Consider the following 12,852-nt stretch of genomic DNA (forward strand, 5'->3'; position numbering starts at 1 on the left):
GCAGCCTCCTCCTGATGCCCATTAAGATCCAGCTGCTTCTGGCTGCAAATTACCACCTGTCAGCTGATCAGAGAGCAACCACAACAGAGCAAACACCAACACTGAAAACAACAAAAGCCTACCACTGCTGGAGAGCAAAGCAAAGGTGGGACTATGGCCGTAACAACAGACTTACAAAACACTAAAGCCTGCAAATATTTGTTATATCAAAGTATCATCTGCAAAACGACGAGTGGAAAAAAACACAGCTTAAATATCCTTTAGAAAAGAAACTTATTTTGCTGTTAGGAACACCCTTGTGTATCATGTTTGGTCAATTGCATTTTTGACAGTTCATGCAGTGCTGTAAAAAGAATACACGGTGCATCGCAGTTGGTTGCGCATGAGATTGAGTAGCAGCAGACTGCTGTAGGTGTGCATGCAGACACCTATCCCCTACAGGGCCCTCTACAATGGGCAAGTGACTATCAGACCAATCTAAGAAGGTGGCCTGAATGTCTGTGAGGGTTCTCAGACATCCAGTTCTTGGTAATTTCAAATTTGATCCAATAAGGCAGCTCTTCTAGATCAAGGGTCTGCAACCTGCAGCTCTGGAGCCTCATGCAGGTCATTTAGCTGAACTAAATCTTCATCCCATCTGTCAATAAAGCCTGCCACCGCTCTACTTCACCTCCTACAACATCAACAGCCCACCAACTTTCCATGCACCTGTGGCTAACCTCAAGTTTTACAGCCCTGGGAAGCAAACAAGATAGTAAGTTTGGTGATTTATCCATGTAATGTAATCAAATTCAAGTATTCTTCGACTTTGGAATTTTTGAAAAAGTTTTTTTTTTTTATATTTTCATTGTTTTTTAAATATCGTATTTTGACTTAATTTTTGAAATTTTAAAATTTCAAACTTTTTCTAAATTTTTTAATACCTATTTTAGTCTCAGAAATTTCAAATTTTGACTAAATTTTTTTTAAAATTTCAAACTTCAACATTTTTCTAAAATATTAACCTTTTTTATTTTCAAAAATTTTGAACTTTGACTTAATTTTTTTTTTGTTTAAAAAATTTGCAACCTATCCAGATTTTTATTCTTTTTTAATTTCAGAAATGTCAAACTTTGACTTAGTTTTTTTCTTACATTTTTAAAATTTCAAACTTTTTCTATTTTTATTTTTTTAATTTTAGAAATTTTAGAAATTCTAAACTTTGACTTCATTTTTTAAATTTTTTAAAATCCAAAAAATTTTGCTGAATTTTTACTTTTTTAATTTCAAATATTTACAATTTTTGCAAATGTATTAATTTCAACTTAAAACAAAAAATTATATTAACATTTTTTGAAACTTTGCAAATTTTGCAAATTCACATTTATTTTAAATAAATTCTTGAATTTTTTTTCCCCCCCTTTTTCTTTGAATTTTAAATTCTTTGACATTTTTCTCTTAACTCCAGGTGCTCAAAACTGGTGCTTAGCAGGAACCAACTCTTTGCTGAGCCAGAGCTAAACACCAGCCAGGTGGGGGCCGAGGGCGGAGCTACAGTGACCAACAATCAGTGCTGAAAAAGGTCATTCAGACAGCCAAAGATGCTGGGTGAGTCATCCATTATTATGGAGGAATTTACTCTTCCATTATTTAAAGCTCTGATGCTTTTCTATTTCATTAAAGACTAAATTGACACAAACACATGCGGGCACACACACAGAAAGAGGAAGAGAGGGACACGCACACTCCGTGTCGTGGAAGGTCGAAACAAGTAATGTCAAACAAATCTCTTCTTATTTTTTATTATTAGGCAGTGGAGTGGCCCTGACTTGGCTCTTTGCTGATGGAAAACCAAACTGGTTCATAGAAAGAAAATGATCAGAACCAACTAGGCACCAGCACCAAATGAGCACTGGTGGAACTGGGGTATTAATGATCTTGGCTAAGACTTGGTGCCCGATCCAAAACCCCATCTACAGGAGTCTTCAGGACTTCACGCCTCTTTACATCGGGGTGGTTGAGACAGGAAGGCCTATTCAGCACCAGGCAGGTGGTCCTAATTTCACGGCTGATCATTATCGCTTTCTAAATTAATCCCAAAGTCAGAAGGACATTGTTGATTTTAGGTCTTCGCCTCACTTCCTCTTTTGCACCTGCCTCCTTCTCTCCTCCATCCTACCTCCTCCCCTCCTTCCTCTCCTCTGTGCTCCATCTCTCATATCTGTCCCCATTCTCTCCGTGGTTTCACAGCAGCACTTCCCCAAAGGTTTCTGTAAATTGCTTCTTCATTTCAACGGCAGGTTTTTGTTTACGCTGCAGGTCAAGCAGTGCAATTAATCGGCGGTAATTTAATCAGGGTGACAGGGAGCTGGCTGGATCTGATGGTTCGGGGAGCGCAGACACAGACACCAGCAGTCCCCCTCTCTGGACAAACTACTGTGCACTACAGAAATGACGTACTATAATTTTAATAGAAGCTGCTGGAAGTTGGCTGGAACTTTTACCCACTGCTGTGATTTGTTGTGTACAAAATGAGGTTAAATAAAGAGAAATTTGTCCACTCTGCAAAAGCAAAGTCTAACTAGATCAGTGAGGATACAAACCTGCGTTGCCGGAGTAGTCTCCCACAGTCAAAGGGTATCCGTCATCATCGGGGTCCACGGAAAAAAGGCCCACTCCAAAGGTGCCGTACTGTGCGTACGCCGTGCTGTTCTCGAAGTCCTCCAGGTCGATACGCAGCTCGTAGTTGGCCTGGATGGACAGGGCATGGATCTGCTTCAGCCCTGTGAGACAGACAGGAAACAATCCATTACAAAGTGCTCCCAGCTATTTCAGACGCCGCTTGGAGCCATACGTTCTCAGGAAACAAGATGTAATGTGGTTTTTCACTCATTTAGAATCTGACCCCTCTGCATGGACAAGTTTCTTCTTCAAAACAGCAACAAAACTGAGCACCGCAAGAGCAAAACAGGCCAAGTCCTCTTTGTCAAAACAACAATTTCCACTTTCACACATTTTCATTTGCAATAGTAGATCAAGCAACAATAACTACAGTTACATGCAGTCATTAACCCTGTCCCATTATAAGCAATATCTTGCGTTGCTATGTAAACACTAATAACCCTTTTTAGAAAACAGAATATGCTCATATAACAGTTTTTAAAAACCCAACAATCACAACTGATAAATGGATGGACATAATGTATGAAATCTACCAAATGGAAAAATTGTCAATTTCTCTCAGAATCCCAATATATATATATATATATATATATATATATATATATATATATATATATATATATATATATATTTATATAATTTGTAAATATATATATATATATATATATATATATATATATATATATATATATATATATATATATATTTACAAATTTGAATCAAATGGACCGAGTACATTAAACAGACAAGATAAGGTTTTAGATGAATATATATATATATATATATATATATATATATATATATATATATATATATATATATATATATATATATATGAAAATATATATATATATAAATATTAAAACAAAAAAAAAAGAAAATTGAAAATACAAAATCTATTTCAATTTATCCAATTAAATGTTAATTATTTTATTTATTTATGTATTTATTTTATTTCTTAATTTATTTTTTTATATTTATTTATTTTTTTAATTCTTTATTTTGTTTGTGTATGTGTGTATCACTGCTTTGACCATGTAAGACAACTAAATGGAACACCCCCCTTGTTCAAATAACCAAAATTAGTGTTCCAATACAAAATATTTTTTGAATCATTATTTATATATATATATATATATATATATATATATATATATATATATATATATATATATATATATATATACATATATATATATATATATATATATATATATATATATATATATATATATATATATATATATATATATATATATATATATTGCAACATGTATGCTTTGCTGTTCTGCCCCCTAATGGTCATAAAAAGGACCACGAGTTGAGGCATTTCTGTTTTGGCCTGCTCAAATCATACTTTGTCGTTGAATTGTCAGTTGCATACAGCTGTCTTTCATTCAGCCCTGTAACATCTGAATGAGTAAATAACAAATACTGTTGTATTTCTCTCATTTCCCTCTCAGGTTCGGAAAGTTGTATAAGTATAAATTTCTGTTTAGCTTAATCCCTGAGTGATTCCCTCTCCCTCTCACCCACATACGCTTCAGTTATTGACCCAGAATCCTCCTGGCTTTCAGCTCCCCGTTGCTCTACCCTGACTGTTAAAGATTGTGAATTTGTCTGTAATTGCTTTGAACTCTGCAAGGCAAGGTGGAGCGTCCCGGATAAAGGAGCCGCTGTAAAATTGAATCTGACCATGTAGGAACACGAGGGGTGGGAGTGGAAATATACTGAGAGCATATTCAGAAGCTAACTTTTCTATTAAAACGACGAGGAAATAATGGAGATAATGAAAATTTAGGGGGTTATTTTTGGACTTGGGGACACCTGGGGAGTTTAATTCTCATTTTCCCAAATAGGAAAGTGCTTCCTGTCCTGCCTCACATGCTAAATCGATTAAAGGTTTCATCTGAGAACATCAAAGTAGGATCCTTTTCGTGATTCTGGTTAAATCATTTTAATATCCACGGTAGATATCCAAAAAATTTAACAGCAAGGTCAGCTTTATCTGAGCAGCGTAGAAGTCAAACGTAGCTTTTACATAACTGAATAAAGGAATTCAGCTTCATTCAAACACACCTCAGCCCCAACAAGCTTTCACATTTTACCCAGAATGCCTCACTGTGAATTGTAGCCTGGCAGTGAGCCTGCTGTATTGTAACACACCTGCATCTGCTTACAGCATAACAATGGTGTCTAAGTTCCAGTATTTTATTGCAACTTGTGAAAGCACATGAGAAATGGTTTTGAAAAATGTAAAAAAAAAAATAAAATAAAAAAAATAATAATAATAATAAAAGAATTCTAAAAAATACATACTTGCATAAAGTGATATATTGGCAAAAAAGTAACAATCTATACAGAAATAAAAATAATAATAATAAACTATTAAATACATTTGAAGCAATGTGGTACCAGTTTTAAGTTGATACTTAACTTATTTTATTATTATTTTAATTCAAATAAATCTAATATTTAGCAAGATAGCCTCAATTTCACCCATAAATTAAGCAAATATAAATCCATACCATCAATATATTTTATAAAGAGAAATCAATTTTAGCTGGATCGTAAATATAAGTTAATTAAATCTAAAAAAAGAAAACATCTTAATCAATTTACTTCATTAAATAAAATGTTTTTAATAAAAATGAAAGTAATTTAAATCTATTCAATTATTTTGAGAGCCACTTTGTTCCCTTATTTTTTAATGGCTCAGAGTCTCACGCACACTGTTGTGCAGATATGACTTTTAACCAGCCGTGTGTTTGTTTTGGTACAAATTTTCTTTGTTAAAGTCACATTTTTACCAGATACAACGCCACAAAGCAAGGTATTTATCAGTACAGTTAGGTAGCGCTGTTGTTTGAAAAGTGACAACAAGCTAACGTTGTACGTCAGTAGCCGGCTATACGTAGTGCTATCGGCAGCCTGGTGCTACAATGTATCGGTAGGCTAATCACAAGAAGAAAACGGGCCAACTCATCTTTCCCAAAGCAACGGTTTACACCTTTACACATGTTTTCATTTGCAAGGGGAGATCAAGAAACAATAACTACATTAAAGTCAGTGTTGGGAATACCAGCATTGCTAATACGGTTACTTTTTCTAGTAACGGGTAATCTAGTTTATGACTACTCAAACATTGTAACCCCGTTTCCGACAGTGAAATGTGGCGTGTTACCCTGTTTCTGACCTGGCTCGCTCAGCCAGGCACAGAGAGGAGCTGCAGATAAAATGTGAGGAAAAGTGTCAGACACACAAGTAATGATGAGAACAATCATGTTGACACGTCTTTAACAAAGAGCTGATGTTAAAGTCAACTTTACAGCAACAAGTATCACACAGCTACCTGTGTGTGTCTGTGTAACCTCAGTCAGAGAGGATCTCATGCAGCGTCTTTGGATCAAACCAACTCCAGGGAGAAGGGGGATGCTTTTCCAGTAGGGCTGATTTTGTAATATAATCTAATTGCGATTTTTTTTGACCAATATTGTGATTGCGATTTAGCATGCAATTTAATTAATACATTTTATTTTATTTTATTTTATTTTATTTATTTATTTATTTATTTATTTTTATTTATTTATTTATTTATTTATTTTGGGGGGGGGGTATATTTTGCATTTTTTATTTATTATTTATTGATCATTTTATTAATTACCAAAACAATTAATAAAATCATTCTATAGTATGAAGGTTAGGCCTACATGTTGTGATGAAATGAAATAGACTGAAGGTTTGTCTACATGAAACTTTTTTAAAATTTTATTTTAATAAATTGCAGCCTGCGATTTGAAAATTTCTCTCTGTTACATTGCGGTGTCGGTTTGAATTCAATTAATTGTACAGCTCTTTTTTCCAGGTTTGAATTTAAGGTACGAGTAGACTGTGACTTGTTCTGACTTGATAAAATATCAGAGATATTTAACAAGATAGTCCCAATTTCACCCATAAAACAAGTAAATATAAATCCATATCATCAATATATTTAATAAATAGAAATCAGTTTTAGCTAGTTAGTAAATGTAAGTTAATTAAATCTAAATAATTAGAATACATTAATTAATTTACTTCATTAGATAAAGATTTTTCAATCAAAATTGATGTAACAACAAGCTAAGCTAACCTCCAGTTGGTACAGTAGTTTAGTAGCCGTCCATATGTAGTGCTATCGGCAGCCTGAACAGCCTTGAACAGACCACTGCAGAATAACTGCTGACTGTGGGTTGGAATCAACATTAGCACAAACAGTTTAGCCCTTTTAGCCTTTAGCTCGTGCTCTATCTTTCTCCTGTTTATCTTTTTTCTGCTCTTCTGTCCTTTTTCTGTCTGACAGTTAGGCTCCAGTGTCCACCAGATGCATTTTGTACAGCACACTCTCATTCAGACCTTGGTTTGTGTCTCAGTAGTGAAGACATAACTCCTGTAAAATTCCTCCTGAAGACGTTTCCACAAACTGAAGTAAAGTGGAGTTCACATCCCTCCGTCTGCTGTTTCAGAGCCAACCCTGCCACATTTCATCGAATGCCCTGAACCGATCTTTTAATTGTTGCTCGATCCTTCTACAACTCCGTGTCAGACAGAAAGCGCCAAGAGGGGAGAGGTTTTCCCATCCCTTCTTCCTTGCCCCCTCCTGCGTTAGGAGCCACGGCGTCCCTGGGCAACTTTCCATCTCCTGGGCTGATCAAAGGTACAGAAGAAGGAGAGTGTGTCAGGCTGAGATGAGCAGGAGGAGGAAAGCACTCCACCCGGTACCTCGGATGCTAAATTCTTGGCAGGAAGACTAACAATAGTAAAGTCAGCCTGGAGACTCTGTTTGCAGCCTTCCTGTGCGCTAACACATGCACTGCGTACAGTGGGAGTCGTATTTGGAGACAGAAAATAAACGGGTTTGGGAGCGTGCACTGATTGAGGGGCTTCAAAGGCTTCACGGTGAAGAATGGAGGTTGGATTCAGAGCGTGTGGAGGAAGCAGCAGAGGAAAACTGCTGCAGGTTTGAGGCTTCTTTCCCTCCTTATGTTTCTGCAGAACAAGTTCAGACTTTAACTGTAGTCAAACAGCTGAGTTTACCTCAATTGTGATACTTAAAAACTGATAAAAGTAGACTGTGATATCCCCAAATTAGCTCAGAAGCTAAAACTAACTGAGTGTTACGCTTTATGTGCAAAACACGGGGCTAAGTCAGACGAAAGACGTTTCTTTGAAGGATTAAACACTGAAACATTAACATTTGACTTCATAAAGTGAACAAGAGGAGGCAAACCAAGTCTACTCCAGGAGACTTTTTTTTAAAGGGTACCCCAATTCATCCATATAAGGATATCTGTTTGGTGCATCAGGAGTAAGCACCAACGACCTCAACATCTGCGTCGCCAGCGTCAGTCACAGCCCACTCCCCCATCCCCTCACCAGGAGTCTCGAAGAGGGGGTCAATGATCAGCTGGCTCTCCTGGGTGTTGTGAGGGCACGGGTACCCAAAACATAAACTACATATTTAAACAGCTGCTGGATATTTATAAGAAGAAATAAATTACCCCTAAGTCACCCATAAAGTATGAACCCCCGGCAACTATGCCATACTTAGAAACCACCTTAGCCACGATCAGCAACGGCTGTGTGTGGTTGTTAGGCTAGGAGTCTGTTTTTTCCAGAGTGCACTGCAGAAATGCATCAATCTCTGCAGAGAGTGATGCAAGGAGAAAATCTTTTTTTTTTTTTTTTTTTTTGGAACATTTACAATTTTTTTTTTTTTTTTTTAATTTCAGACTTTTTATGTATTTATTTATTTATTTATTTATTTATTTATTTATTTATTTATTTATTTATTTATTTATTTATAAGACAATAAATAAATAAATAAATAAAAATACTTTTTCTTTATCAAAAAAAATCAAAGATGGCAACATTTTAGAAAATGTTTAAAATCACAAAATTTTGGTAATTAAAAAAAAATTAAATGCTTTTTTGAATTACGTCTTTTTAAATTAAATTTCAAAATCTTTTGGGAATTTTTGCAATTTTTTGGTAATTTAAAAAACTTTGGACATATATACAAATTTTTGAAATTTCAATTTCTTTGGGACATTTTTGCAAATAAATTGAATTCTAACAGCAAACACATCAAATGTACAATTTAAAAAAAAATCAACAACCTCATAGTTTAAGATCAAGTTTTCACCAGATTTAAAGTATGTTTTGAATTTTAAAACACTCTACAGAATTTATTGAGATGATAGAGTCGATGTTGTGGCTCCTGATTAACTTTTATTAAAGTGAACTGAAGAAAAATGGCTCCTATAAAAGTAAAGATTTCAGACTACTGGGTTAGTCTGAGTTTAACATTGAAGCTGTGTGTGCATCATTTGCTCAGCAAATACGTAGAGTCATAAGGAGAAGCTGTTATTTCATGTCTTCACTCAGTTTGCATTCAGAAAGCCTGTTTTATACACTGACAAATCATATCATATCAAGTGTTTTTGTCTCATTTAGAGTGAAAATTGTCTTATGATACTTGATATGAGCCACATTCAGCTGACTAGTCCAGAAAAACGTCGCATTACAAGTTATTCAAAGACAAAAATGAGGTCTCTTGTAACAAGCAAAAAAACAAAAACAAAACAAAAAACCCATCAACATCCAGGCAGAGGAGAGGGTTCCAGGCTGACACTGACACTGACACACATGTATCGAGGCCCAGAAGAGAAGAAAACCACCGTCATATTTTTCATTTCAAACTGTTAAACTGAAATCAAACTCATTAAAGTCTTTCAACATATTTAGACCCAACATAAAAACAGGAGCGCCGTGTTTTAATGCATCTGAACACCTCACATGGTCATAATCATCATCTCAAATTACGCTCAGCATCTTTTTAAGAGCTGGAATCGACTGAGTCTAATCTGAATTCTGCCGCCGTGGAGAGTTGCACTCTGAGAACGCCTTTTCTGGAGTAGAGGGCTAATTTGATGACAAACACAGCTGAAAGAATCCATTATTATTCAGACACACAAGCTCACAGTCTGGGTACAGACACTCCGATTTAATCTGGCTCCACGGGAGGTTGATCCGTCTTATTTGTTTCATCAGAGGGAGGAATCATTATGAAACCAAGGCAAGGTAACTTATTAAGGCATGTCTGTTTATTATTATCATCAGTTTTAAGGAGGAATGTGAATGTTTGGGTACGAATGCAGGAAACACAACACAAACGGCCTGTTTGCAGCGCTGCGTTTCGTGTCGCAGCCTCCTTTGAGAAAAAGTATCAATCCACAAAAACACAGGAGGGAAAAGTACCCCGGAGTGACTTGACAAACTTCAAAAGAGAGACTTAGACTATTTTCTCTTTCAGGAAAAAAATAAAAAATAAAAACACCAGATGCAACACAACTCTATTTAAAGACTCTGCGGCATCCGACTGTATTTACATAACTTTAATTCAGTCCCTAATTAAAGCCCCAGCGAATCTCAGCGAGACTTTAATTCAGAATAATTAAGGAGGAAGACAAGAGGAGGAACAAGAGAGATTTCTTTTGCTTGGGATCTAAACGCTCAGGTGTAACTCTGTGTTAATTAAATGCTATTGTTTGAGCTTATTTAAAATGGGTTCAGATGCAGGGGAGGGTTTTGAGGTGTTTTGCTTCCGTATTAACATGCTGATTGCTCCATGGGGGAAGAGGCATCACTCTCTCCTCGCTGATTTGCCATTTAAGGGAAGCTTAGATAATAATAATACAAAAAAAAATTGTTCCTCCTACGCGCTTCAGATCTGCAATTAGGGCTTGATTTCTTTTACTCCCCCTCTTCTGACTGGTTTTCATCCTGAGCAGCAAAAAGCATAAAATTTCTCATTAAGGTTTGTTTTCTGTACTGTCAACTTTTTTTAAACTCCACTCCCATAATGATAATAATACTGATAAAAGTAATGGAGACAATACTTATTCTAATTATTATCATGTACTACAGAGATAAAAACAAGGTCTTTTATAACCCAAGCTGTTTACTAAGATGCCAGGGGTTTGCAGTTTTTACTTTCATAGGAGCCGTTTAGCCTCAGCTCACCTGGACTTAAGTTGATCCAGAGCCACAAAATCTACTTTATCTTCACCATAAAGACTATAAAGTAAATCAAATCATAAACATAGTTACAATCATATCTATTCGGTTTACTATTAGTTTGTTGAATTCTTAAAATTGAACATCTGATGTCTAAGTTTTTTCTGTCTAATTTATATGAATTTGCTGAAATTTCAAAAAAAAAAAAAAAAGATTTTTTTTTAAAAGATTGCATTAATCTAAAAATATAAAATTAAATTAAATATATAAAATATGTGCATATATCTCAAATAAGATTTTGAGGGAAAAAATGAAATTCAAAAAGGTAAGCATTTAAAAAAAATCAAGAAATAAAAAAAAATTATTAAATTTAAAAAAAATTCAAAAATGTAAAATTAAAATTAAAATATGTGCATATATCTCAAAAAAGTTTTTGAGGGAAAAAATGAAATTCAAAAGAGTAAGCATTTAAAAAAAAAAAAAAAAGAAAAAAAAAGAAATCTCATCCATTAGGTTAACTACTTGTTTATTGAAATTTTGAAAGTGTACAACTAATGTTTTATTTTTTAATTAATCTAATTTATATGAATTTGCATAAATTAAAAAAAGAAAGAAATGTAAAAAAAAATGCATTAATCTAAAAAACAACCAAACAAAAAACAAAATATGCGCAAAAATCTTAAAAAAGGTTCTAAGGGGGAAAAATGAGATTCAAAAAGGTAAGCATTTTTAAAAAAATCAAGAAATTTTAAAAAATGAAATTACAAAAATTTACAAAAATGTAAAAACAAAAAATTAGAATATATGCATGAATCTCAAAAAAGTTTTAAGGGAAAAAATACAATTTAGAAGAGTAAGCATTTAAAAAAATCATGAAATAAAAAAAAAATAATGACAAAAATGTAAAAAAAAAAAAGGGATTTAAAAAAGCAAAAATAAAAGAAATTTGCAAAAAAATAAACAAAAAAAAGTTTAAAAAAAATTGACATTAAAAAAGGCAAAAAATTAAGTCAAGTTTGATTTTTTTGAGAAACATATATTAAAAAAAGGAATCTTTCAAAAATCATTGTAAAAATATCAAAATTGGTCAAAGAATTTAGATTTGATTACATATGTAGATTTATTGCTCAACTTATTTCAAAGGGTTAACACAACATTTTAGATGTTCTCTTTGTCTTTAATCATCAACAACCTCTAAGAAAAATAAGAAATCCTTTATTTCAATAATATTTTTTATAGCTATGGGAGTCAAAGGGCCACATGAGGCTCCAGAGCCACAGGTTGAAGACCCTTGGTCTATGCTCACAATTCAAGCTGTTTTGTCTGTTTGAGAAACAGTAGATTACAGCAACATAAGAGTAAAATCTGAGTTCCATTTGTGTGATACCAGGTTTGCAATCTTTCACATGAGACTTTGGAAACTTACATTATAAACCACACTGATCTTTTTTTTAAAACAGCACAAGCCAAGTGTAATATCCCTATTAAGAAATTCCAAATCTTAATATCAACCAAGATTATCATGATTCAGATTTCTGCCAGATCTGGCAGCTTGAGGCCAAATGGTTCCTGATTAATTGGCCTTGAAACTTCTGTGTTAATAGTTCTCCTCCTCTCTGAATGTTGGTTTATTTCCTTCATGGTGAAGGGGGCCAACTGCTAATTGTTGCCCTTGGGCCTCAAATTGAGTAAATCCAGCCCTGCTGCTTCAAAACTTATTAAAAACACAAAACTTGGAGATTAAATTCACTTTAATATCACACATGGCTGCCGTAGCGCTGTCAAACACTATCAAACGTTTAAATGCTAAACTTTTCTCCACCGATAAATCTTCATTTAACACGAGTGGCTCTGACACGAGGCACAGTTACTCAATGTCATCCAACGAGAGGATAAATAATACCCCTAAAATCTGCATCTCATTTCCAACAATCAATGTGTTTTCTGGTTGGGAATCTCATATGGAGCCTGATTAACAAACACATCGATGGGGCGAAAATCTTTAAGCTTTCTTTGGCTTTAAATCATCCAGGTCATTACAGCGTCCTTTACGGCGTCTCCTACAGTTACAGCAGAGGAAACACCTTCAAATTAAATATACATTTACTTTAGCTTTATTAAAAATTATTACATGGA

The 12,852-nt window shown here is 34.3% G+C and overlaps 1 protein-coding gene across 2 annotated transcripts in view; it reads right to left on the bottom strand.

Annotated features, from left to right (window-relative positions):
* fibcd1b (fibrinogen C domain containing 1b) overlaps positions 1-12,852 on the bottom strand; it is a 307,211-nt gene that overhangs the window by 7,052 nt on the left and 287,307 nt on the right. For both annotated transcript variants that reach the window (XM_074690004.1, XM_074690005.1), the window contains one exon: positions 2,583-2,762. In XM_074690004.1, coding sequence (XP_074546105.1) covers positions 2,583-2,762 — 180 coding nt within the window. The remainder of the gene's footprint in view (positions 1-2,582; positions 2,763-12,852) is intronic.

Source organism: Halichoeres trimaculatus, unplaced genomic scaffold, assembly GCF_033239565.1.
Source record: "Halichoeres trimaculatus isolate MK-OKI-2021-1 unplaced genomic scaffold, fHalTri1.1 fHalTri1_scaffold_16, whole genome shotgun sequence".
Classification (NCBI taxonomy): Eukaryota; Metazoa; Chordata; class Actinopteri; order Labriformes; family Labridae; genus Halichoeres; species Halichoeres trimaculatus.